The 27,351-nt window shown below is 38.3% G+C and overlaps 2 protein-coding genes across 2 annotated transcripts; both read left to right on the top strand.

The window, feature by feature from the left end:
• The first annotated feature begins 974 nt into the window (after positions 1-974).
• LOC6049618 (glycine N-methyltransferase) lies at positions 975-9,992 on the top strand. Its single transcript, XM_038265472.1, has 4 exons — positions 975-1,080; positions 8,451-8,804; positions 9,200-9,456; positions 9,545-9,992. The coding sequence occupies exons 2-4, from the start codon at positions 8,465-8,467 to the stop codon at positions 9,815-9,817; spliced, it is 870 nt and encodes a 289-aa protein (XP_038121400.1). The 5' UTR covers positions 975-1,080; positions 8,451-8,464; the 3' UTR covers positions 9,818-9,992.
• A 5,090-nt stretch (positions 9,993-15,082) lies between these two features.
• LOC6049619 lies at positions 15,083-26,233 on the top strand. Its single transcript, XM_001866311.2, has 8 exons — positions 15,083-15,748; positions 15,808-15,877; positions 15,944-16,485; positions 16,549-16,887; positions 24,413-24,814; positions 24,873-25,058; positions 25,116-25,736; positions 25,801-26,233. The coding sequence occupies exons 1-8, from the start codon at positions 15,199-15,201 to the stop codon at positions 26,175-26,177; spliced, it is 3,087 nt and encodes a 1,028-aa protein (XP_001866346.2). The 5' UTR covers positions 15,083-15,198; the 3' UTR covers positions 26,178-26,233.
• Positions 26,234-27,351: the final 1,118 nt, after the last annotated feature.

The following is a 27,351-nucleotide window of genomic DNA, read 5'->3' as shown; positions in this document are numbered from 1 at the left end:
ATAATTACAGACAATTTTTAACGCAGATTGTCCCCTTTTGGAAATAATCCATTCAAAAAATAATAACAAAAATAATGTAAATTACCTGGAGCAAAAATCACAAGAGACAAATAACGAATCCATGGAGAAAAATATTTTAAACAGATAACCTGCCATTATTTTATGCTATGGAAATAAACAAATCGATAATACTCAAACGCAAAACTAACGACTCACATAACTCCAACCCTTAAGCAACAGCTAGGTACAGATTAGTTTGTAACGAAGCTCCTATTCTAGCTATTTATTGTAACTGAAAGAGAGAAGACAAAATCAACATGGTGCAATAAAACCCTCAGCAAATAAAACGAATGTGCAATCGATTTAATACCTTAATTTCAACATTCTACAAAGCTCTGTATTTTAAGAAAGTATGCAATAAAAAGAAAAACAACTAATAAATCAAACAAATTTTATTTCATTCATCTGAGAAAGCATTTTTTCCTTACATCAATTGATATTTCAATTAAAATTGAAACATTTTTAGTTATGCAACAATACAACAATTCTCGTAAATTTCGTTAAGTTACACAACTGATACAGCTTTATGTGTTATCAACCTGCCGTCGGACTTGGGTTGGGACTTACTGGTCGCGTGGCTGCTGACCGGTGATGACTTGCTAATCGCACCCAAGTAAGAGGAACAACGTCCTTATCGCACGCCTTGTTTACTACCTCAAATATGGCAACAAGTGGCGTGTCCTTACAATGAGTTGGTGCTAATTTATTTTGTTTTATAGAAGGGACATCAAACCATGGTTTAAATTTACAAAACAACAACAACATTCAAAATCTAACTAAAGCAACAAGTGCTACAAAAATAAAAGTCTCAAACTAGCATCGAGTTAAGGTCACGTTGATAAGAACCCCTTTGTAAATACTTTTGGAAACAACAAAATGCGCGAAATATTAAAATCATCAGTTGTGCTAATATTCTTGAGAGCCTGCCGGATTAGTTAGTTGCGCGCTGAACGTACCGCTGGAAAGAAGTATTTTTGTAGAACTTTAAGAATCATATTTTGTGGTTGAACCAACAGAACGGTAACTATAACGTTGATTGGATTACAACAAAAGTGTGTGGACTACAAGTGATTGACATAAAATGAGTCAAAATAATACAGGAGATAGACAGCCAAGTGTTCGAAGTTTTCTGCAATTTGGAACATTTTTTATTGGAGAAATTCAACAAACGTTCTTAATTCTTAAAAACTTAAATCATCCTCAATCAACATTTATTTAAACAATAAGCTTTATTTATGATAACAAATTAACTGCGATATTATCAGTCCTTTAAACGGGTAAATAAATAAAAAGGACTCATTTTTAGTTCTTAAAGCATTATTTAATGTTTGAATTAATAAACAAGTTTGAAAATTTCAATTGATTCTATTAATTGAAAAAACATATTTTCTCAATTGTTTACATGATTTTTGTGTACTGAAAAACTCTAAGATAAAGGTTACAAAAATACAGCATTTCTGCAATAGATGAGGATCTCAGTGTTTTGTGCTGTTTGTTAAGTTAATGTTGGATTTAAAATTTGGTTAAACGTTGTTTAATAAACAAACATAGATTATTGCCTAAAGTTCTGTTTCTTGCATTAGAAAGCTTGTAAAGCATACAAACATTTGCGATTTGTCGTGTTTGAATTTTTTGAGTCTTAGAAATATTTTGACTTAATATCCGGTTCATTGCTTGTATTGATATTATCAAATTTATTAGTAATAAGCTGGGTGCTAAATAGTGGTTTGCAAAACGACCTCAATTTTGAACTGTCAAAGTGAAACCAATTTACTGTTCGCCAAAGGTGGAGAGTATTGTTATCGATCCAAATTTTCTTTTTTTTTTCAAGAATGATTTTTTTGCTTTTGAGGACCTGAAGTTGAAGTTAAGTAACCTTAAGAACATTGAAGGCGAGATCGCCATTTTTTATAATTATGAATGTAAGTTGTTTATAGAGTCGATGCTGTTGTACCATCCAGAAGCTGTCTTAATTGTTTGATTCTGATTTCAAACCTACTGATTTAGTTAAAATATTTTCTGTTTGTTGGATCAACTTTGCTAGAATTTTCAATGATTTTTCGATGGACAAGGAAGAGCTACAGGATTCCAAAATCAGCCAAGGTATTTAGGTATTTATTTTCGACATCGCAGAATGACACTCTCGTCGCAGTTCTTCGTCACCCTTAAAGAAGAAAAACCTCTTCTAAGCGAACGCAACTTGAAAACACAAGCAATTTTCCAGCAAAATAATATAGAAAAATAGACAAAATAAAACGCATACCACTGATTATAAAACAGCTCATCTATCAGCAAGAAAAAAAAGTCATGCATGTGCTTGAACAGCCTCCTAGTTTTTAGATGTAATTAAAGTGGGATCATTCGAAAATCACGTGGCGCATTCTCTCTATTCATCTCCAAGGTAATAAGGGGGGATAGGTTTTAATTGTACACGTTTTGACAATAAATTGTGATTTTTTTTAATTTCGTTCTTTTATTCTTCCTTTTTAAATAAAACAAATAAATCGAGCAATCAAAATATATTCTGAAAAAAATAACCCTCTACAGCCCAACCCCGCCTTTAGACGGGCTTCGATTAAAAAATCGCCAACAATCCATTTATCACCCAATTTTTGATCTTTAAGAAGCATTGGAATGAAGAACTCTTAAAATTTTATTTTATTTTTTTTTTTGGATTGGAAGTTTAACTTGTTTTATTTTAATTTGGCAATGTTTTAAAAAATCTCATTTTTTTAGGGGTCAACTTTGGCTGTGTTTTTTACTATGGAGCAATTCCAGCTCAAATCAGGAATTTTTCTGGTACTTTTGTACCCGACCCTCTCCGATTTCAATGAAACTTTTTAGATATGTTATCCTAGGCCTATATAAGTCATTTTTGTGTATATGGAGCCAGTTGCACTCGATAACAACATTTGAGAAGGGTGTAAGGGTTTTAAATATTTTTGTATTTTGTAAATTAAATATTGCTGTATCTCGAAACCGTTGCATCGTATCAAAAAGTGGTCAAAGACAAACTTGTAGGAAATTTGACGGGCTTTCCGAAAAAAATACACTGAAAGAAAAATACACGCCATTTCTATGAGATTTTTTGATTTTTAAGTTTAAAAGTGAAATTTTAAGGTGATGTCACGATTTTTTTTCGTTCAAAATTTTTGTGGAAATAGCCTTAGATGTATCAAAAAGACTCACGAAAAATGCAGGATGGTATATCTCTCCTAAAAAATACAAAAATCATTTACTAAACCTGTTTTTTTTTAAAGTGGTCTAAACGTCAAAATTTTCAAAAACCCATAGTGGGAATCGATTCCCCAGACAATTTTACATAAAAGTCTCCATATTGACCATTGTCCTATGTCCAATCCTTGGGAAGATACAGCGATTTTAAAAATAAAAATGTTGAAAAAATGGGTTTTTTGGTGGTTTTTGGCAATTTCTATATGACAGACTTGTTTTTTCAGTCTCGAAAATATTTTTACCGGAAAGCTCGTCCGATTTCCCATAAGTTTGCCTTTGACAGCTTTTCAATTTGACTCTTTCTAATATTTACGTAAGCTCATTTACTATCCAGGTTTCTACCACACTGAAAAAAATATACTATTTTTAGTTAAGAGCAATGTAATTATGCTTATATCTGTAAGCCCATACATCCAATTCAAATGCTGTCCAAGGCAAACTTATGGGAAATTGGACGAGCTTTCCGGTAAAAATATTTTCGAGACTGAAAAAACAAGTCTGTCATATAGAAATTGCCAAAAACCACCAAAAACCCATTTTTTCAACATTTTTATTTTTAAAATCGCTGTATCTTCCCAAGGATTGGACATAGGACAATGGTCAATATGGAGACTTTTATGTAAAATTGTCTGGGGAATCGATTCCCACTGTGGGTTTTTGAAAATTTTGACGTTTAGACCACTTTTTAAAAAAAAACAGGTTTAGTAAATGATTTTTGTATTTTTTTAGGAGAGATATACCATCCTGCATTTTTCGTGAGTCTTTTTGATACATCTAAGGCTATTTCCACAAAAATTTTGAGCGAAAAAAAATCGTGACATCACCTTAAAATTTCACTTTTAAACTTAAAAATCAAAAAATCTCATAGAAATGGCGTGTATTTTTCTTTCAGTGTATTTTTGTCGGAAAGCCCGTCAAATTTCCTACAAGTTTGTCCTTGACCACTTTTTGATACGATGCAACGGTTTCGAGATACAGCAATATTAAATTTACAAAATACAAAAATATTTAAAACCCTTACACCCTTCTCAAATGTCATTATCGAGTGCAATTGGCTCCATATACACAAAAATGGCTTATATAGGCCTAGGATAACATGTCTAAAAAGTTTCATTGAAATCGGAGAGGGTCGGGTACAAAAGTACCAGAAAAATTCCTGATTTGAGCTGGAATTGCTCTATGAAAGAAGTATGCAGTATTTTTTTTAGTGTCCAAGAGTTTGTTTTCTTTTTAGTATCCAACAATTTGAATTATAATGGTGCCATTTTATAGCAGAAAATGTGAAAAACAAGCAAAACCCGATTTAATATCACCAGAGAGCCTTTCTTACAAAATGATGGAACTCCGACAAATATATTGGTGCAATTAATTTTTCAGAAACAAAATGATACCACCCAGTGAGAATTTGACCAAAAGCTTCGAATATTTTTAGGTTAAACCTCGAATACAATTTTTTTTAAATTTCAGGGGTACATTATGGGTCGCAAGGTATTAAAATTTAACTAAGAGAAACTTTGGATTGACATTATTAGACAAATATAAAGGGGTGCACAGTCTTTAATGTTAGTCTATGATTAACTTAAAAAAATATGTATCGCTATTGCACTTTGTCGATCTATTATGAGAAGCCAAAAAGAACACTTTCACGCGCAGCGTAAAACGCGCAAGCGTTAATGTGCTGGCGTTTATGCTTCGAATTGACGACTTGTCGATCTTTCGAGCGAGAACGTGCCGGGACTTCGAATTTGATGTTCAGTATATGATTCTGTATAAAACCAAAAATTTAATAGGAAAAAATAGAGTAAAAATAAGACGAAAAACACTAATATGGCTATATATCTGGAAACACATTTTGGAAAAGTTTCAAATTTTGGGCCCAAGCAGTTTATGGCGCATGTTTTCGATTGGCTTTTTGTTTGAAACTGAATTCTTTTAATTTGATAGTGTTATCTGTAAAATAGTCCAAAAACTACCTCTAAAAATGGCTTTGACCACATTTATTGGTCGAAAATAGTGAATCGTAAAATAAAAAGAATCGTCTCCGACCCCATGGCTACAAATCTAGTATAAAAATTGTAGGTTTTACGAGCGGTTTTCCAATGATGGAAGACACAAATTTTTAAGAGCGGATACAGACATCGCTTCAGTTTTTCAGAAAAAGAGCTCTCAAAAATCAGACTTTGAGTACCGGGTTTCGGGCCCAAATTCAATCGAAAGAGCGCATTTAAACCATCAATTTAGTAATAGGATTTTTTCTGGGACGGCTCCTCGCCGCGCACGATTTTTTTAAGATTTCTGAGAAAAGTGTTTTTCGAAAAGCAAACCTTAAACCTTTCTTTTTTAAGAAAGGCAAAAATAAAAAAGTGACTGTAAAAACAAGAAAAAAAATAAGATAGGCAAAATGTAATGATAGGAGGTGGTAGAATAGGCCAAATACTACCAAAAACAAACATACCTCATGAACACGGGAAAAATAAAATACTCAAAAAAAAAATTGGGCAGTAAAGGGTTCATAATTTTTTAAAGTAATGTACCTTTGTATAAGTGACCATACATTTTCATATTTTTATTTTTTTTTAAATTGAGGGTAACAGATATAGCTAACTAAGCATTCAAAAGTAATTTTTATGTTATCATTTTTATTTTTAAGCACAATAAAATATGGCTCTTTTATGATATTATTTTACCTCAATTCAGACTGAGAAAATGACATAACGCCAGAGAAGTGATAAAATTACATTTTCAGAAGTAAAATTACAAAAAAAATCTGACATAAAACCATGATTACCATGATTTTTTTGTACTGTGAAGCTCGTGTCATCCTCTTCGGGGAATTCATTTCATTGTCAAACCAAGCATAAAATTAAGACTTTTTGGGCCGTTGCAAATATTTTTTAAGGTTTATGTCCCTCGACTCTGACCAAAGTCGAGGGGGTGTGGCCAAAAAATGAAAATTGAAAAAATAAGCCATGGTTTCAACACCTGGATCAAAAAAAGTCGTCTGTCTGTGTGGATCAATCGGACCGACACTGGACTCACAATCCAGAGGTCGCTGGTTCGAATCCCGAGGCGGATGCAAAAAATTCTAAGTGTAAATATAGGTATTCGGTGCCCTCTCCCCGTGCCATACCTTCACACTTAGTAGACCCGGGAGGCGGAGTCTTGTCACAAAAAGAACGATACACACCTGTGGAACCGTTGACGAAACCGCAAGGTTTGAGAGGGCCACATTATAAGGTGTTACGTCGATTCCTTTTTTTTCATCAAAAAAAGGGATTTAAAATGTTCTTTATACCAGTCCAGATGTTTTGCAATCATAGGTTTTCAAAATATCAATGTAATCATCAATTCGAAAATCTTTTTTAAGTCATCCAAAACGCAGGAAAATGCATTTTAAATTGTTTCAGTTGATTTAACTTTTTTCTGATATAAATCTTGAAGTTTTTTTTGGGATTTTTTGGGCCGATTTTGAAGGGGGGGGGGGGGGGTGACATAAACTTTGAAAATTATATGCAACGGCCTAAATCCCACATAAAAATTGATAACAAATAAAAACAACATAACGCAGAAGATGTAGAACTTTCAAAATATGTCAGTTAAACTTTACTTCGTGTTTTCGTTTGGCATCGTATTTGAAGGACAACTCTGGAGTTTTTTTTTGAAAAGGTCCAATAAATCAAATTTTAAGTTTTTGCTTTTTGGTTGTTTTTTAATCCCCCTGACTCAAGGCGCTTTCGAAAACACCCAAAAAGCAAAAACTGAAAATTTGGTTTATTGGACCTTTTCATAAAAAATCCAGAACTTGAATACACAAATTATGGATGATCTGTAGACTATATTTTTACGCAATTTTCAACTTATTTACTAACAATTTATAGTTTAAACACCAAAATTAAATTAAACAGTAAAATTACACTGATTGTAGTTTAACATAATTGAGAGCTGTAAATTTAAAAATTCAAACTAAAACTCAGTCACTCTAAATATGTTAATGGGTCAAACTCAACATTTCTAAACAAGAATATTTAATAATTGGCAGTATGCTCCAAATCTACGTCCATAATTATACCTCAAATGCAAGATTGCTTGCAAATGCCTCAATTGACGTCAAACAAAAACAACTCAAACCCCGTATAATACTCATCAATTGCCCCCCGAAGATGATCAATGACAATGAGAAATTTTCAGCTCGTGCCACCGCACTGCCAGCATTAAACAAGTATAGTAATTGTGTCGCTGATTATCAACGGAACGCGCGAAAGTCGCGGTGAAAAACAAAGTTGATGACCACTCTGGGAAAGGCTGTAATTTCCCCCCCAGATCTTAACGATCGACTGCAGGTCGGAGAATGCGCACCGCACAATCATCTCTACCCTGCGGGGATGCTATCGAGTTGGGTCGCGTGCCTAATTGGATCATAAGGAAGCGCGTGTGGCTTCTAATGAGTGGTTGAAACTTTGTGGGTGTTTGTTCAGTTAAACTTTATTTCATCACATAACGTATAAATCAGTCTAAATTAAAGTAAAAACTTTTCAACTGGCACACGCCGTCAATCACCCGACAGCTGCCTCGAGCTGAACTTCACACAAATCTGTTGCCGGCAGACCATGTCAGCTAATCAGCCCACTTTACCTCCCTGGGTGTTTTGCAAAACGCCACGGCTTCAACATGCCAGCATAATCGCTGCCGCAAAGTTCAACCGCAAGGTTCACCGTTGTCGATAATCTTGGTGCCTAGCCTTAAACTTGACCATGCGCCAGCAACACCACGCAACCGCTTAGGCAAATCAGTATGTACTTATCTGTTGACTGACAGAATTCTATAGAAAATCGTCTATTTTTAAATTATTTTGCCAATGTTTGTTCTGTAAGTAAACTTCATCTTCTCGATACGAGAATCGAACTCACGAACTCTCGATTAGAAATCCAGCACGCCGCTAGTCGAAACCCACCTCCCTTAAGTCATATGATTCTTATGGTGTTATAAAATTGTAGAAAACACAGAAAACTTTTATGGTCGATATTGCAAAGACTTTGCCAACTGGTTTACTTTCCGTTGGCTATAGCGTGTGACGCCAGCTGCAGACCCAGGGCAGCCAGCCAGCCAGTAATCGCGTCTCTAACACGTAGACCTTTTCCATCCATCCGTCTTCGCAGATAGCCGCCTAATAATGCCCCAAGCTGACACCGTTTTCCAGTCCCGCTCCGATGGCATCTCGGCCGAGGGCGTCCGGGATCAGTACGCGGACGGCAAGGCCGCCAAGGTGTGGGAGATCTTCATCGGGGACAAAAAATCGCGCACCGAGAACTACCGCAACTTCCTGGTGGAGAAGCTGCGCGACAACGGCTGCAAGCGCGTCCTGGACGTGGCCTGCGGAACCGGGGTCGACTCGATCATGCTGCTCGAGGAGGGCTTCCAGGTGGTGTCGATCGACGCCTCCGACAAGATGCTCAAGTACGCGCTGAAGGAGCGCTGGAACCGCCGGAAGGAGGCCACGTTCGACAATTGGGGTAGGTGTAGCAAGTCGGGGGGGGGGAGGGTGCACTCTAATCAATGATTACCGGTTAATTGAGCCCGTACTGTGACATGCCACGTGTCGACGACCAGGCACACGCGAGTCAAAATAACATGTCCCATCAATCTCGTCTAGCCCAACTGTCTCGCGATGGTGCGACTAAAATTGCGCACATGCTTTTCCTGTTAGACGTTTGACTATACGACGTGATGATCAATCCGATCCAGGCCCGTAGACAACGCATCGGTTCCGACGATGATAAACAAATAACTATTTTAAACTGCACGCAACCCGTAATCCACCTTCGTTCATAGCGGGGGGAAAAACATTAGTGAACTGCAACCTCGTAGAGAGCTAACACGTGTCTTACCCTATCATTCAACCCCGCAGTTATTGAGGAGGCCAACTGGTTGACGCTGTACGACGACATCCAGCACCTGATCGGCGATGGCTTCGACGCGGTCATTTGCCTGGGGAACTCCTTCGCTCACCTGCTGGACAATTACGGCGATCAGCGCGAGCAGATCCAAGCGATTCAGAACTTTGAAAAGTGCGTTAAACCCGGCGGCCTGCTGCTGATTGATCACCGCAACTACGACAGCATCATGGACAGTGGCGCGACACCGGCCAAGAGCATCTACTACAACGTACGTGCAACACGACGGCGGCAACAACTGCGTCATCTAATCCTAACCTAACCTAACCAATAAATTACCCCCGTTTTATGACCCACAGAGCAGCCACACGGCTGACATCAAGACCTCGGTCCTGTACGTGGCCCGCAAACCGGCCCTGGTCACGATGGATTACGTCATCAGCACCGGCCAGGGAGATGGAACGTGCGAGTTCCGCCTGTCCTACTACCCCCACCAGCTGGCCATCTTCGAGGACATTCTGAAAGGCATTTTCAAGAACAGCGAATCCCACGAGCTGTACGGTGACTTCAAGTCGCTGGACAAGGTGGACAACCCTGCCTTCTACATTCACGTCGTGAAAAAGAGCAAGTAAAGTGACGACGCCGCGAATCTCGTGAATGCAGCAGCAAAATAAATACTCAAATAGCGTGGATAATCTTAGAGTCTACATCGTTAGAGCGTTTGATGGGAGCCGATCGTTTCCAGATATGCAAATTTACAATGTAAACTACCTTACTTGAAATAACACTTATCAAATCATATACAAAGCACTGATCTTTCTCAACACTTCGAAATCCCTCGAATTCTGATGCAGTCACGAGTACCTATTAAAAAAACAGGACAGATTGCAAAGTTCTACCGTTATCTTACATATTTGGAACAGTTTACAGATCGGCTAATGATCAAGAAATTAAAGAAAATCTTTTTCTTGCGATCTTTCAAAAACTGTATTGACCGACTGCAAATTTGACCTTTTCATATGGTACTTTATCCATTAGTGGATCGCTTTCCTATAGATTAAAAAGTCAATAAAATCAAAATTTCAAGCGTGTTTTGTCTGCGAATCTTTTATTTGGTAAATTCAGCATCATTTAAACAATGTTGACTGACATTGAAGTGTCCTTTTCGCCAAAATAAGTGCCACTAGCATTTTCACAACAAAACAGCATTTCTATTTTATGATTGAATTAACTCTCCAATCATTTTTTGATTGATTTTTTAACTTCAGTAAGTCGAAATAATGCAAGTTTAAGGAACTTTACTAAAATAAAGCAAAGAACTGCTCATTTTCGAGCAAAAATTAGGGGGGTCCAATATAGGACAACGAAAATACTAACTTTTCCAAAAGTGGACCCCTGTTAATTTAGCTTTCAAAAAATGAAGAAAACTGTGTGATTTAGCAAAATTTTCTCTTAAACATACAATAAATGCGTGTTGTAATCAACCTAATTGCATATTTTTCAATTATGAGTATATATATGGCTGTTTTCATGCAAAAAGTACCATAAATGCTGAAGCCGTAAGAATTTATAATTATTCAAAACTATACATAATTGTACTTAACTGAAACATCAAAATTGAAGTTTGAAATGATATTTTATAATGATAAATCAATAACAAAACATATTTGGAAAATAAACATGCGTGGTTTTATCAGTAACTGAAATAAAATCTATTCTCTGATTTTTTTCAGAAATAAATGTGTTTTAATGTCTGTTAGGTTTTTTTGTTGTTAACAAAACACATTTGTTTATGATGAAAAGTGAGCAAAATTCATCTTTTATTCATTATATCCTGGGTGATGAATAGAGAGAATGCGTAACGTAATTTTCGAATGATCCCACTTTGTTTACATCTACAAAAAAGGAGGCTGTTCAAGCACAAGCATTACTTTTTTCTTACTGATAAATGAGCTGTTTTATAATCATAGTTTTTTTATATTTTATCTAGTTTTTGAAATTTTTTGCTGGAAAATTGTTTGTATTTTTGAGTTTCGATCGGTTAGAAAAGATTTTTTTTACGGCCGATGAAGAACTGCGGCGAGAGTGTCATTCTGCGATGTTGCAGATAAATTCCTTGGCTGATTCTGGAATCCTGCAGCTCTTCCTGGTCCAGCGAAAAATCATCGCTGATTCTAGCGAAGCTGATCCAACAAGCAGAGAACATTTTCACTAAACCATTATGTTTTCAAACGGAATCAAACAATAAAGACAGCATCTGGATGAATACAACCGCATCGACTCAATAAACAACTTACATTCATAATTATAAACAAATCTTCAACTTCCCTAAGTTTTCTTGGTCCTCAAAATCCAGACAGTTTTAAATTCTTCAAAAAAAGAAAGACAGTTTTTAATGATCGATAACAATACTCTCTACTTTTGGCGAACAGTAAATTGGTTCCACTTTGACAGTTCAAAATTGAGGCCGTTTTTCGAACCACTATTCAGCACCCAGATTATATCTATCATTAGACCCTGGGTGCTGAATAGTGGTTCCCAAACGGCCTCAATTTTGAACAGTCAAAGTGGAACCAATTTACTGTTCGCAAAAAATAGAGGATATTGTTACACAGTCCAACAAGATTTTGTCTCTGAGACGAGTATATGTGTTCCTAGTAGAATTTTGCCTGCTGAATCCGAATCCGGGTCCAGAATTGCTCCAAATGGTCCCAATTTTGAGATACACCCGTTTAAAATGCTAGTTTAGGCCAAAATTAGCTACTTTGTTGACTATTTTACAAAAGAACTATTGAATAAACAACTAAACCAATACATGTACCTTAAAGTTCACGTTTTACCCTTTCTGAAACACCCCTGGTTTTTAAAATTTGATTGTTTCTACGCATATTTATAGCCATTTTAAAATTTTATTTTCAGTTGGTTCTCATTCAAATTTTTCCAACTTGCATGCAAGTCAAATTCTAATTTTAAAATGGCTATAAATATGCGTAAAACAATCGAATTTTAAAAACCAGGGGTGTTTCAGAAAGGGGAAAACGTGAACTTTAAGGTACATGTATTGGTTTAGTTGTTTATTCAATAGTTCTTTTGTAAAATAGTCGACAAAGTAGCTAATTTTGGCCTAAACTAACATTTCAAACGAGTGTATCTCGAAATTGGGACCACTTGGAGCAATTCTGGACCCGGATTCGGATTCAGCATGCAAAAATCTACTAGGAACACATATTCTCGTCTCAGAGACAAGAAACATTTGATTTTTTGTTGAACTGTGTTATCGATCATTAAAAATGGTTTTTTTTTTTTTTGGTAAGAATGAAAAATATGTGGATTTTAAGGACCTGGAGTTGAAGTCAAGAAGTCTTAAGAAAGTGGAAGGCGAAATCGTATTTTTTATAACTATGAATAGAAGTTATTTATGGAGTCGATGCAGTTGCATCCATCCAGAAGCTGTCTTTATTGTTTGGTTCCACAACAAAATAAAACACATAGTACTGATTATTAAACCAGCTCACTTACCAGTAAGAAAAAAGTCATGCTTGTGCTTGAACAGTCTCCTACTTAGTAGATGTAAACAAAGTGGGATCATTCGAAAATCACGTCACGCATTCTGTCTATTCATCACCCAGATTAGACCTACACCATGCATCAAAACATCAAATATCGGTTAAATTTGGTATAAAATTAACAGTTTAACCGGGTCCACTATAGGAAAAGAGGCTTCATTACATACATAAAACACTTTATTTTCAAATGGCTATTTTTCTGCTCAAAAACAAATAACTGATGAAACAAAAAGTCAAAATTGTTCAAAAGACTTCAGCTTTCATTGTTTTGTACAAAGGGTTATGAAAAAGTGCTTAAAATATTGAAAAATTGAAAATTGAAAAACACTAATGGTTAAAATACCCTATGAAGTTTTGGAATAAAAACATCGACCCTTGACATCCACAATTTCGGAACACTTTTTTTTTTCTTTTAGATGTAAACAAACTTTGGTTCTCTCCAGGAGTGCATTTTTATGACAAAGTTATGACTTCAGGCACTGAAACTAATGAAACTAAAGTTTTTTTATGCTTTTATGAATTGATGATAACTTTTTTGTGAACTCATCAGTTGATAAAATAGTCATGAAATGCAGTATTTCGTTAAAAAAATATTATCACATTTCCCAAGTAAACTGTCCACGTGGTTTACGGATGGTCCCTTTCAGAAACTAGTTACTCGACACTACTCGATAAATAAATGACAACTGGAATGATCACATTTCTCATGTTTACAATAAACTGGTGTGGAAATTTCCACACACATGGTTCTGAATCAATTTAACTATGGGCAGCGCATTACATCTTTTTACTCGTGTTTCATTTCATCAAGGGAACTGAACGGTACAGAGCCAAGCAGGAGTATTTTAATTAAAAAGATTATACTAGTTTTATCCGTTTTAGTTTTTTTTTATGAAAATTCATTGCGTGAGCTAGTGAAATGCAATTTTAAAACTCGTGGTCATAAATGACGATTTTTAAAGAAGAGTAAGGATTGAAATAATGAAATCCAAAAAAATAATTCAAGGAGTTTAACAATTCTTAACTTTTGTAAACTTGAAAAATGTCCTTTTAGTTCATCTATAGATTCCAAAAGTATCTTAAAATTTGTTTTAACAAAATTCAGGATTGTGTATAGGTAAATAGGTGCCTAAATTGCAATAAAAAATTAATGAAAATTTAAGATTTCGAAGTAATTTGTTTTTTTATTCAAAATTTCAGAACAATTACTTTTTTGCTTTCTGTTAATAAAAAAGAGGAGTTAGAGATAAACAAAAAAATATCTTTCTGCAAGAGTAAGAGTACATCTCGGAGAACATTTTTTTTGTCAATCAGCCTTGGTAAAGGTCAAGGACAACTATCACAAAATGCTTAAAGTTTAATATAACGCTCTTTTATTAATGACCTTTGGTGATCGACAGATAAGGAAAAATAAGCAGGGTTATTTCATAGAGTTTACCAATGTTCTACAAAGTTTTATAGCAGACAATTACAAAAAAATGGATGCATATACATAAGGCCTTTACTTGTAACCATAAAGAATTATTGCGATTTTACGAAAGAAAAGTTTATGTTAGTGTTCAAAAAATCAGTTCAATCGCCCAATTTAACATTTTTCACACTGGAGACGTTTCTAAAACTTAAACATAAATGTATACCAAAATTAGAACATTTGGATTTTTTTCAGCTGCCTTTTTATAGCAATTATCTCAATGCTCAATTTAGAAGGGATAAATCCAACATATTCCAGGCAACTTTCTCGCAAGTGATGAAATTATAGGTTGTTGCAACTCGCAACTATAGCTTCCAGTTCACCGTTCCAATAACGGACAGATATCTAAGATAATATCTTGTTGGACTGGAATGTGCTTTACGTTCAGCTTCAACGGTCTGCATTTATTATCATACGAACAAGTTGCCGTGAAAAACATATGCCGGCAGTCAAATCGATGCCTAGACTCCGAACTGACGTCCTGATCACTGTTATGTAAGCAAACGTTCAAACGTTGGATAGCACACGATTGCGAAAATTAAAAATTCAAAACACTTTTTAACCTATTTCGAATCTTCCCGAATGAAACAACACACTAAAAAATTTCGATTAAAAATTAAAACTACATTTAAAAAAATAGCTCTAATCAGGAAGAAGAATCAACTTCTTGAGCTAACATCATAATCATAAAAACAGTTTTGAAAAAAATGATCGTGTTACAAAATGCTATCCAACAACTGAAAGCTAATCGATTGCCCTAGCTGGACAGTTCCATAAACCAGAATTATCATTGTAAATGAGGTTGCAGTTTTGTATTATTCTTCTAATCCAGTCCAGCCGACACCAGTCCAGCCCACCCGCCCGGCAGCGACAAGTTTGCGATTCTGCGCTCTGGAAAGTGATCACTTATATAAAGTCGTTATCGTTTCGCGGTGCCATTTTCCACGCAAACGTCGTCGTCCCAGTGCCGCCGACAATGTTCTCGCTCTGGGCAATCCCGGTGGTCCTGTTTCTACTTCCGGTGGTCGCGTATCTAGTGCTGCGATGGCAAAATCGTCGTTTCGATCGCATTTCGGAGGAACTTCCGGGCCCGAAGAGCCTTCCGCTGATCGGATGTGGATATCTGTTTTTCGGCAAGACCAACGAGGAGCAGTTTTCGATCGTCAACGATATCACGAAACAGTACCCTTCGCCGTGCCGAGCTTGGTTGGGGCCAAAGTTTCTGGTGTTTATCGATAACCCGGAAGATCTGCAGGTGGTGCTGAACTCTCCCAACTGCCTGGAGAAGGCGTTCGTGTATCGGTTTTTCCGGTGTGAAACGGGACTGTTTTCGGCACCGGCGAACGTCTGGAAGGTCCACCGGAAGTTGCTGTCCCCGTGCTTTAGTCCCCAAATATTGGCCAGCTTTGTGAATATTTTTAACGAGAAAAGCTCAGTGATGGTGCAAAGAATTTCCCATAATTTGGATCGTGGTGCGTTCGATATTTATGGCGATGTTTCGAGGTGCACGCTGGATTTGATTTGTGGTAAGGTCGTTACGAAAGTTTGAGGAAGTATTCGATCTGTAATGTCCTGAATCCAACAGCAACAACCCTGGGTACAAACATGGACTTGCAGAGTGACGAAGGAACCGAATACGTGAACGCGATTGAACAGTTAGTTCAGAACAAGAAGTTTTAATCGTTTGTGCGAAAACAAAAATTTTAATGTTCTGCTTTCAGATGTTGCGAACTGATCAATCGACGCATTCACAAAATCTGGTTGTACACGGACTGGGTTTACCACAAGACTAGCACCTTCCGGTTGGAAACGGCAGCGTTTGAAACGGCATACAAAATGTCTCGCCGGGTTCTTGATCGGCGCAATGGCGACAGGGGAAAGTTCAAAAAAAACATTTCCGAAGCTGAAAGCCTAAAGAAACCTCAAATTTACCTCGACCAAATATTCCGACTAGCGGAGGAAACCGACGTGTTCGATGAACAGTCGATCAAGGATGAGCTGGACACCATTATAGTTGGAGGAAACGAAACTTCCGCTCTGACTCTTTCCCACATTATTCTAATGCTGGCAATACACGAAGACATTCAACAAAAGGTGTACCAAGAGATAGTGAACGTCATCGGTGGTACAGATCCTTCCATTCCAGTTCAGGTTGAACACCTAACCCAACTGAACTACACCGAAATGGTCATGAAAGAAACGATGAGACTGTTCCCCGTAGGTCCAGTCGTTGGACGAACGTGCACGGCTCCGACCAAAATCTGTAATGCCCCGTTAAAACCATTCAGCTCAAACACAAACAAATAAATCATTCATTTCCTTCCAGCCAAAACCACGATCCCACCGGGGGCGACCATCGTGTGCGGGGTTTACAACGTGCACCGGAATCCCAAGTACTGGGGCGAGAACGTAGACGACTTCAACCCCGATCGGTTCTACCCGGAGCGGGTTGCCGAACGGCACCCGTACGCGTACCTTCCGTTCAGCGGTGGGCCCCGGAACTGCATCGGCTACAAGTACGGCCTGATGTCGATCAAAATCATGCTGTGTCACCTGTTGCGGTCGTACAAGTTCCGATCGCCACTCACGATGGAGCAGCTGTACGTGAAAATGACCATCACGTTGAAGATTGCCAACCGGCACATGGTGCAGATCGAGAGGAGATGATGCTGTTTGATGGTTTTGTGGTTACATTAGTTATTCTATTACATACAATCATTTACTGTATTTAAGATGGAAAAAAGTTGCTCCAACCCCCTTTGTATAATAATCCAATTTTACAAATTACCAAAATATCACTGCAAGCTTCAATGTACCGTCATCAGGGATGACACTGCACAGTGGGCGAAATGGAACCCAAAATCGGACTTAATTGAACGCGGCTGGTTCCCTGGTATGAATAATAGTGTTTCTTATGTAAAAAAATCCGGGGAATCGATTGGTGATGGTTTCATCCACCGCACGAAACGGAAAAGGGTCCATTTTGCCCCAATTCCCAATTTTTTCACATTTTTTCTTGAAAATCGGTCTGTATTTAGAGCGGATGCTTTATGCGGCCTACCAAAATGCACTTAACTTATGTGAAAATGTCCCAGGAATTCAGTAAAAATAACCACTTGCACCGCAAAAATCATCTAGGGTCCATTTAACCCCAATTCCGCTTTAAAAGCATTTTTGGCCGTTTTCAAATGTTAGGTCAGATTTAAAAAATCTGAAAATATTTTTATCGTAAAGATCAGACAATTTTACATAAAAATGACGATTTGCACTTGATAGTTTGACACATTTATGTTGATAAAAATAAAATGTATGTGAAAGGCAGTTTATTCTGCGTTTGGGAAAATTGGGCCAAAAGTGATTCTTCAATCATTTTATTTAGTTTTTTTTTTTTTTTTTTTTTTTGAATTAAATATACTTTATTGAATCTTTCTTATAATAATTACATTTGGTTTACATAATAAGTGGTCAGCTGTGGCTCTTCAGCTTTAGTTTGCTTTTCGTGGTTTAAACACTGTTCATTTTCATTACTTTAAAAGTATATGATTTATCATTTTTGTAACACTAGGTACAATGAGGAAAAAAAAAATGTTAAGAAAACATAACCTAACCTAAAACTAACTTAAACTTACCATAAACTAAACCAATCCTTGAATCAAGGGGTATTCAGATATAGCACATTTTTCCCTGAATTTCAAACATTTCTCTTGAATCTTCTGATCCAACGTTTTTACTTCTGCTAATTCATGAACCTCACTTGATCTTGTCCAGCCAGGAACATTCAAAACCATTTTGAGTACCTTGTTTTGGACACGCTGGAGCTTCAATTTATGAGTTCTAGCGCAACACTCCCAAACAGGTACTGCATACTCAATAACGGGGTAAATTATTTGTTTGTAAACTGCTAACTTATTTTTCAAAGAAAGCTTTGATTTTCTGTTAATTAAAGGATACAAGCACCTGATGAGAATGCTGCACTTGTTCAATATTTTGTCTACATGATGCCGAAACAAAAGTTTTGAGTCAAGTATGAGACCTAAATATACAACTTCCTTTGACCAGGGTATTGAAACATCATTCATTTTTATCAAAACATCATCCTTTGGGGCAAATCTGGCCGATTTGGAAAGTGGAAAAATGATGGTTTGCGTTTTGGCTGCATTAATGCGAATTTTCCAGTCGCCAAAGTATTCGGAAAGAACGTCAAGACCCTTCTGAAGACGGCCAACTAAATATCTGGTTATTTTACCCTTATAAATAACGGCAGTGTCATCAGCAAAAGTGACAACACACCATTACCAGGAAGAGTAGGCAAATCAGATGTAAAAATATTGTACAGAAGTGGGCCAAGAATACTTCCTTGGGAACCCCAGCATCAATGTTGAATAATCCAGAAGCAATCCCATTCAGAAAAACCTTGAACGATCTCTCCGAAAGATAGTGCTGGATAATTTTGATAAGATACATTGGAAAACCGTATAAATACAGTTTATGTATCAAACCATCATGCCAAACATTGTCAAAAGCCTTCTCAACATCCAACAAAGCCATAGCAGTTGATTTAGACTCAAGCTTGTTCTGCTTGATGATTTTAGTTACTCTCGTAAGCTGATGAGCAGTATTATGTCCCTTTCGGAAGCCAAACTGCTCATTCAAAATTATATTATTATCGTTGGTAAAATCCAAAAGCCTTGAATAGATGACCTTCTCAAAGAGTTTGGACAGACTACTCAAAAGACTAATGGGACGATAACTTGTTGGCGATGTTGGATCTTTTGAGGCTTCAAAATTGGTATGACTTTGCCCAGCTTCCAATTGGTAGGGAAGTAACCAAGTTGCAAACATTTATTGAAAATATTGGCTAGATGTTGAAAGAACTGATCACTCTGTTTTTTCAACACCAGATTAAAATGTTATCAAAGCCTGGAGCTTTCATATTTTCATTTGTTTAACTGCAACTTTGACTTCCTCACCAGAAACATGGGAATCTGCAGGAAATTCAAAGGTAGAGTCATTGATTGTTGAAATACTATTGGCAACTGATGTTTCTTTACGGCTGGTCATGGAAGCGCCAAGATTATGTGAACTAACAAAATGAAGCCCAAGTGCATTTGCCTTTTCCTCGGATGTAATCAAAGGAGAATCCTCAACAATAAGAGGAGGAATAGGCTTTGGTTTGTTTTTAAGAACTTTTGAAAGTTTCCAAAATGGTTTTGAATAATTCCCAAGCTGGCTTACATGTTTTGAAAATTCTTGATTTCTGATATTGTCAAGTCGGTCTTGTATGATTTTGTTCAAATTGTTAACTGAAATCTTTTGTCATAGTCCCCAGTCCGTTGATATTGTCTCCTATAAACATTCCTAAGTCTAATCAAGTGTTTAGTATCTACGTCAATATCAGTTACCTTAAAATTAACAGGAACCTCCCGAACGTTGGCAGCCTCTGCTTGGTTGATAGCCTGCTGGATCACCTCCAGCGAACGATCAATATCGGCAGAAGTTTCCGGGTGTTGATCATAGTCGATGTTGCTGTCGACCACTTGCTGAAACTGCTGCCAGTCAACGTTGTGGTAATCTTTCCGGGTTGGTTGCCGCTGCGGAGTAACGGAAGCTCCAACCTCCACAACCACCGGATAGTGATCAGAACTCAACTCTTCAAACACCTCAGGATGAGCCACGTTCTCAGCCATATTGGTAATGAAGAAGTCGATGATTGAGTGATTCCCAGACCGAGCCACCCTCGTTGGACGATCCGGACTCACAACGTTGTAGTATCCGTTTTGCAGATCGTTGTGCAGAATCACTCCGTTCCGATTCCTCCTGCTGTTGCCCCAAACTTCATGCTTCGCGTTGAGGTCACCAGCGATGATGTACTTTGCGCTCCGCCGTGTCAGCTTCTGGATATCGCTCTTCAGTTTTGCTGCTGAACCATCTCTGGAATTCACCTGACGTGGGCAGTATGCAGCAATGAAGAGTACTGGGCCAACCGAAGTGGGAATTTCCACTCCAACGGCCTCGATGATGTCCAGCTTAAAGTGTGGCAGCCGGCGTGGCTTGAGATCACGATGAACAGCGACAAGCACACCTCCTCCTCCAGAGGTGGTCCTATCGAGCTGCGTCGCGATCTTGTAGTTTTGCAGATAAACTTTTTCACCGGGCTTCAGATGAGTTTCCGTGATGGCAGCTACGTCGATCTCCTTCTCGCGAAGAAAATCCACCAGCTCTAAATTCTTCCTCCTAATGGAGCAAGCGTTCCAATTCAGCAGCTTGAGGGACCTACGATCCATACTGGATGACGAACGAGGTCAGCACTTCAATCTGCTGGGTCTTGGTTTTGCATCCACGCAGTGCAGCGGACATCTGTTTGAAAATATTGAGGAGTTCGGTTGAGGTGTAAAGATCATTACCATTTTCCTCAACTGCTGGTTCTTGGGTTGGTCTTGGCTCCTGGCTGAAGCCCGGTGGTGGCGGTCTCGGCTCCTGGCTGGAACCCGGCCGTGGATGATTCATCTCAGCTCTCTTCCTGGGATCCAACGGCAACGGTGCCAAGTTTGGGACCTGGCGTCGCGGTTGAAGAGGTGGAAAATTTTGCTCCACCAGGGCTGGAGGAGTTCTACGACGCTGAGGCTGATTCTTCGTCGATGCTTGCTGCCGAATTTTCACGAACTCAGCTCTCTTGGGGCACTTTCGGTCGGTTGACGAGTGCTCACCGTTGCAGTTGAGGCACTTCACCAGCGAATCTTGGATGCACTGGGATGTGATGTGCGCATCGGTACCACATTTGGCGCAACGACGCTTTAGGTGGCAGTTCTTACCTCCGTGCCCGAAGCCCAGGCAGTTGAAGCATTGTGTGACGTCACGGTGCACTGGTCGGTATCGCTCCCACGACACGATAATGTTGAAAACCGCTCGGATTGCCTTCAGCTCAGGAAGCGTCGTCGATCCCTTAGCCAAATGCAGCAGGTAGAGCTGGTCACGGTACTTGATGTCTTTGTTGCGTCGGCTCATTTTGTGCACGGCCAACACATCCAGTTTCAAAACTTTTAGCTCGGCAGCTAATTCCTCCACTGGCATGTCGTACAGACCTCTGACGACGATTTTGTACGGCTTATCCATGACGACATCATGGGTAAAGTACTCCGCCTCGTTTTCGGTCAAGTAATCCTTGACCAGTTGATAGTGCTGCCTGGATTGCACCAGCACCTTAAATCCGTCCTGACACAGACGAATGTTGCCTAGGACTTTCCCAGACTTGATGAGTTCAACCAGCCCCGCTCGAAAGTCGATCGTTGCTGCTGATTGCCTCACATAAAAAGGAGGCAGTTTCTCCTTTCGCTGTTTCACTTCATTCTCCTTTGCTTCCGCTACCTGGTCCTCGTCAGGCAGTCCAGCAAACTTGTTGTTCTTCAATAGCTGCTCCTCGTGCGACGAAGAGTTCTCCTCCTCCTCATCCATCGGTACAGTACCGTCGCTCTTTTTCGTCTTTTTGCTGTTCGATGTCACTTCCAAAAGCACCTTCCTCTTGAAATCCCCGGTTTTTGGCCATCAGTTGAGGCCTCAACCTTCCTTTTGGAAATTCCCACTTTTTTGCCTGCTTGAGCCGCAGGTAGGGCAATATTGCCGGCGTTTTGCGCCGGGACGCGACGAGTCATGTTGATTCAGACAACCTTCACCAACGAATGCTCGGATTACAATGCTATTTTATTTAGTTTAATTTCTATATCAACATAAATGTGTCAAACTTTCAAGTTCAAATCGTCATTCTTATGTAAAATTGTCTGATCTTTACGATAAAAATATTTTCAGATTTTTAAAATCTGACCTAACATTTGAAAACGGCCAAAAATGTTTTTATAGCGGAATTGGGGTTAAATGGACCCTAGATGATTTTTGCGGTGCAAGTGGTTATTTTTACTGGATTCCTGGGACATTTTCACATAAGTTAAGTGCATTTTGGAAGGCCGCATAAAGCCTCCGCTCAAAATACAGACCGATTTTCAAGAAAACATGTTAAAAAATGGGGAATTGGGGCAAAATGGACCCTTTGCCGTTTCGTGCGGTGGATGAAACCATCACCAATCGATTCCCCGGATTTTTTTACATAAGAAACACTATTATTCATACCAGGGAACCAGCCGCGTCCAATTAAGTCCGATTTTGGGTTCCATTTCGCCCACTGTGCACTGTGTCTGAGGGGTGAAATTGAGTCATACAAAAATGCTCGAAATATTGAAAAAATGACCTCAGATTTGTAATCAGGGACCAGATTTACCTCTTAACGTAACTATTGAAGTAATTCACCAAACTTAAAATCGCAAGAAAATGAACTGTGTACTAATCGACTCAAAACCAGATTCTGAACTAATATCTGTAGAAACAAGATGTGTAGAAACAAAAATGTCGCTGTAATATCTTGGAACAAACTGGACGACTTTTGCCGGATTTGTTCCATTCGGTCCGGTTTGGGGTTCCATAAGTCCCTTTTGAAGCGTCACATTGCATTTAAAAGTCAACATTGTTAACATGCCAGAAAATAATAATGTTTGTTTCTAGGACCTCTAAAAGTGCCCCGAACATCAGTTTTCTCTTAAACGTTGCCCTGAATAGGCCCCCAAAACCAAAGCTAAAAACTCGATTCGCCACCTACATTCGAGTAGAAGAACTTTGGTGCAAGGTTACGTTTACGTTTTTGCGCGATAAGTGCAAAGGGGAGTGAAAACTATTTGAAGGTTTTTTAAAAGAAAATAAATCTTTTGGAATAAAATATAGTTAACAGGAGGTAAGAAATAAAAAGTTCTATCGACTAACTTTTTGATTTTTTTGCTAAGTTGCCTTTTTCATTGAAAATTCTGAGATCCGGATTGAAAACGTGAGAATGAGGTTAGATTGCTAATTTTGAAAATCATTCCAATTATTATTTTTCAAGCAGATCTTTGCTTTTATGGCAGAAGTGACTTAAAAAAATAATTGTCCACTTGAATAATCTACATTCTCAATTGATTAGTTATGTTTTGGTTGATTAAAACATTCCCTTATTTTGAATCGGATAATGAACAGGTTAAATCGGCCATCACAAAAAAAAATTCGTTGTAGGATATAATGAAAACATCACCCCAAGTTTCAGCGCCCTCTAGTGGAGGGTAATTTTGACTTTTGATTCCCTATTGCTAGGTGTTAGATTTTGAAAATCACCCTAATCGTGAACCACTCTAATTTTGAACCAAACCAAAAGTTGCCCCTTTCCATTTGCTCCAAAACTTTCTCTCATTTTAGGAAAATCAATTTTGCGATCTGGACCACTGTGCAATTTTGATTGATTTTGTGATAGAAAAATATGTAATTACCTAAAAAAATATGATTTTACGTATTCCGCATAAATTGAGATAAGAGGTAATATTGAGGCGTCAGTTAGATTTTTTAATCGTAATGCACCCATAAAATATTTTTAATTTAGAAAAACCATCTGAATGTATTCTACATGAAATAGAAGAATTTAGACATATTTTGTGTCAAGAAAAAAATCATCCTTAAAATTTTTAACCTTACAAAATTAAACCTTTTTTATTGTGTGTGTTTTTAATAATCGCTTATTTATTTCGAATGACACACAATTAATCCTGATGGCAGATGGCAACGAAAATTCCCCGTATTCCAATATCAGCCGAGCATCCCCCGGCACTATTTGAACTTATTTTGTTAGCTTGTTAGTTGATGTGATAAAAACATCCGTACCGTCAAATGGAATGATTTGGAAACGTTCTTAAAAATATTCTCAATTTTTTTGTCGTGAAAAGTTAGTGAAGACATAATAATCGGATTTAAGATTTAAGGAAACAAATGTTTCTTGTCACGCTAATGGACTTGTGATCGCGTATCATGATGCAACATTATTGCAGCAACTCTATACTGCAACACGTCGAATGCAAAAAGACATAACGTATCACAAGATAGCACACAAGAGACGATGATGCATGATTAAGCATTTTGCTACTCATGGGAATCATTTTTTATGTATTGAATAGAATTTCTCAATGTTCGAATAGATAAGCTAAAAGATAAGCAAAGTTTACATGATTTTTTAACCATTGACGTATGTTAAAGTAACTGATATCCATTCAACGGTACAAGTTCTCAATAAGATCGCCAGGAATCACCGCACGTGCCGTAACAACGGCTATAAAGCGCACCGCCAGCTGATCATTCGGCAGTTGATCACGAGATTCACTCATACGAGATGTTGACCGCGATACTTGTGCTTCTACTGTCGGCGCTTGTATCCTACTCGGTGTACTTCCGATGGACCCGCAGGAAGTTCTTTGCCGCCATCAGCAGCATGAAGGGTCCAACGTCTCTGCCACTAGTCGGTTCCGGTTACCGATTTGTGGGCCAAACAACTCCAGAGCAGATGCACAAAGTAATGACGACCCTCACCGGACAGTGTGAGTCACCGACGCCGATTTGGTCCGGGCAGAACCTGATTCTGATGGTTCACAAGCCAGAGCATGTGCAGGTCGTGCTAAAGTCGGAGGACTGTCTGGACCGAGCTTACTTCAATCGTTACTTTCAACTGGATCATGGAATGCTGACTACTTCTGGTATATGATGCTGCTTTTTCTATCATTGAAGTTAGTAATAGTGAATGTTGTGTTGTAGTTTCATCCTGGAAAGCGGTTCGCAAACTGCTTAACATGTCACTCAGCCCATCGATGATAAACAGCTACATTCCGACGGTGAACAGGAAAAGTCAAATCATGGTTGAGCAAGTCTCCAAACTGGTTGGCCAACCCGAACAAAACTTTTACCACGAAGTAGCAAAGTGGGCACTGGATATGATCTGCGGTACTAAGTGCTTAGTTTTGGCTGTAGTTTTGTCTTAACAACTTTTCTTTTCTGCAGCAACTGTTCTGGGAGTGGACATAAACGTGCAAACGGAGGGTACTGGAGTTCCGTATTTAAAAGTTGTTGATGAGTACCTCACCCTGGTTACAAAACGAATGTCTTTGGGTATGACCACAGGAGATAACATTCCTAACTTTTTCTACAATATCACACAAGACGGTAAAAACTTCATGAAAGCAGCATCCACCTTTCGTTCCGTTTCGAACATTGTAATGGAAAGAAAAGTCCCCTTCAACCAATCGGAAAAAGATGACTACGCAGCAAATCCGAGAAAACCTCGGATCCTACTCGACATGATCTACCATTTGGCCGCAGCGGATCCTGAACACATGAACAACGAATCCATAGCGGAACATTTGGATGAAATCATATTTGCCGGACAAGATGCGATGGCCGACGTAATTTCAAAAATCATTCTCATGCTCGCAATGCACCCCGATATTCAGGAACGTGTCTACCAAGAGATCATGTCCGTGTGTCCGGACAAAAACTCTGAACTTTCCCAGGAAGACTGCTCCAAGCTTACATACACCGAAATGTTCTGCAAAGAAACACTCAGACTGTTCCCGGCGTCTTCCTTTATCGGTCGTAAAGCCGACGCCGACGTCAAGTTGGATGGTAATATCTTACCCTGAGATCTCCCAACGCAGAAAAAAAAGCACAACATCTCCATCCATTACAGATCGCCACACCTTACCGAAGGGCGCCGAAGTGTTCGTAGCGTTCTTCAAGATGCACCGCGATCCCGCGATCTGGGGCCCCGATGCTGACCGGTTCGACCCGGACAACTTCATGCCGGAAAAGGTGGCCCAGCGACACCCGTATGCTTTCCTCCCGTTCAGTGCCGGCTCGCGGAACTGTCTGGGGTTCAAGTTTGCCTGGTACCCGGTGAAGATCGTGCTGGCACATCTGATACGCAGCTATCGCTTCCGAACGTCACTGAAGATGGACGATTTGGTGCTGCTGAATTGGAGCATTATCATTCTGAAAATTGCCCAGGGCAGTCGGGTAACACTGGAGAAAAGGACAAGTAACGGTTCTATGTTTGAAAAGAAGTAGAAATTTAAGAAACATTTTTAATGACAAAATAAATAAATACTAGGGGTAATTTGTTCATCATTTTGTTAAGAAATTAGTTATCACAATCAGGGATCATTAAAAAAGCAAATGTGGCATGGGAGTTCTTTGATCAAAATAAGAAGACCCGTATTTTTTTTTGTTTGACGATTAGGGTGCTCCTATCCGAAATAGGGTGGTCCCAACATTTTCCAAAAAATCATATCTCTGGAACAACTGGATCAATTCTAGTAATTAAAATACACAACTTTTGGTGCCCAAAAATAATAGGTTATCGCTTAACGTGAAGACTTCCATCATTGTCATGATTTTTCGTTCAAAGATATAAATTTTGCGTCACTTTCAATATTTTGACAAAATCCCTTCAACAAGTTGTTTATAATAGTGCCCTACACATGCTGATTCCTTTTGGTAACGATTATCCCATTCCTTGTAAAGTTATGGAAATCGTCATTAATCAATGATTGCCAACTAGGACGTCAATGACTGTGCCACAAAATTATATAAATTTTGAAGCACAATTGATTTAGATCAACAATTCTTTCAGTGGCTTCAAGAAGGCAACAACCGGCACACGCTGATTCCTTTTGGTGCTGAAATTCGTTTAATTGAATTTAATACAGAATATTTTATAGTGATGATCAAATTTCTTCGAAATGATCAACGGCTTCACCTTGAATTTTTACCCGTTTTCGTTATTTTCCTGTTTTTGCTTGCGGCGCGTCTTGTTAATGAATATTCGCAATTTATTGATGTTATGTAAAATATTACAAGAAATCGAAGAAAATATTTTCAGATAAGAGCTCTTTGATCACGATACCTAGAAATCAGCAAATAATTTTTTATAGGACCTTTTCAAATATTCAACTAGTTTTTTTTTACCTCAACATATTTTTCCTGAAAAGCCCAACTAATAACCTTTCTTTTGAATTGTGGTGCTCTAGAATTGAAACAGTCGTTCCAGAGATATGATATTTGCTGAAAAAGTGCTTTTTGTGAAAATCGTCGAAAAACGTATTTTTTGGACCACCCTATTTCGGATAGGAGTATCGTAATCGACAAACAGAAAATACGAATTTTATTATTTTGGTCGAAGAACTTCCATGTTAAATTTAAGCCAAATCGGAGAACTAGCAATGACTTGCAAAAATCAGAC

This window comes from Culex quinquefasciatus, chromosome 3 (genome assembly GCF_015732765.1).
Source record: "Culex quinquefasciatus strain JHB chromosome 3, VPISU_Cqui_1.0_pri_paternal, whole genome shotgun sequence".
NCBI classification, from domain to species: Eukaryota; Metazoa; Arthropoda; class Insecta; order Diptera; family Culicidae; genus Culex; species Culex quinquefasciatus.
The sequence above is the reverse complement of the archived record's forward strand: the minus strand, read 5'-3'. Positions and strand labels throughout refer to the sequence as shown.

What these genes read in the sequence shown, in the direction of transcription:
- LOC6049619 (XM_001866311.2), top strand. Translation starts at nt 15,199, where the DNA reads ATGTTCTCGCTCTGGGCAATCCCGGTGGTCCTGTTTCTACTTCCGGTG. An exon ending in CACGCTGGATTTGATTTGTG is followed by an intron (nt 15,749 to 15,807) that starts GTAAGGTCGTTA and finishes TGAATCCAACAG; the next exon opens with CAACAACCCTGGGTACAAAC. An exon ending in CACGGCTCCGACCAAAATCT is followed by an intron (nt 16,486 to 16,548) that starts GTAATGCCCCGT and finishes ATTTCCTTCCAG; the next exon opens with CCAAAACCACGATCCCACCG.
- LOC6049618 (XM_038265472.1), top strand. Translation starts at nt 8,465, where the DNA reads ATGCCCCAAGCTGACACCGTTTTCCAGTCCCGCTCCGATGGCATCTCG. An exon ending in GGCCACGTTCGACAATTGGG is followed by an intron (nt 8,805 to 9,199) that starts GTAGGTGTAGCA and finishes TCAACCCCGCAG; the next exon opens with TTATTGAGGAGGCCAACTGG. An exon ending in CCAAGAGCATCTACTACAAC is followed by an intron (nt 9,457 to 9,544) that starts GTACGTGCAACA and finishes TATGACCCACAG; the next exon opens with AGCAGCCACACGGCTGACAT.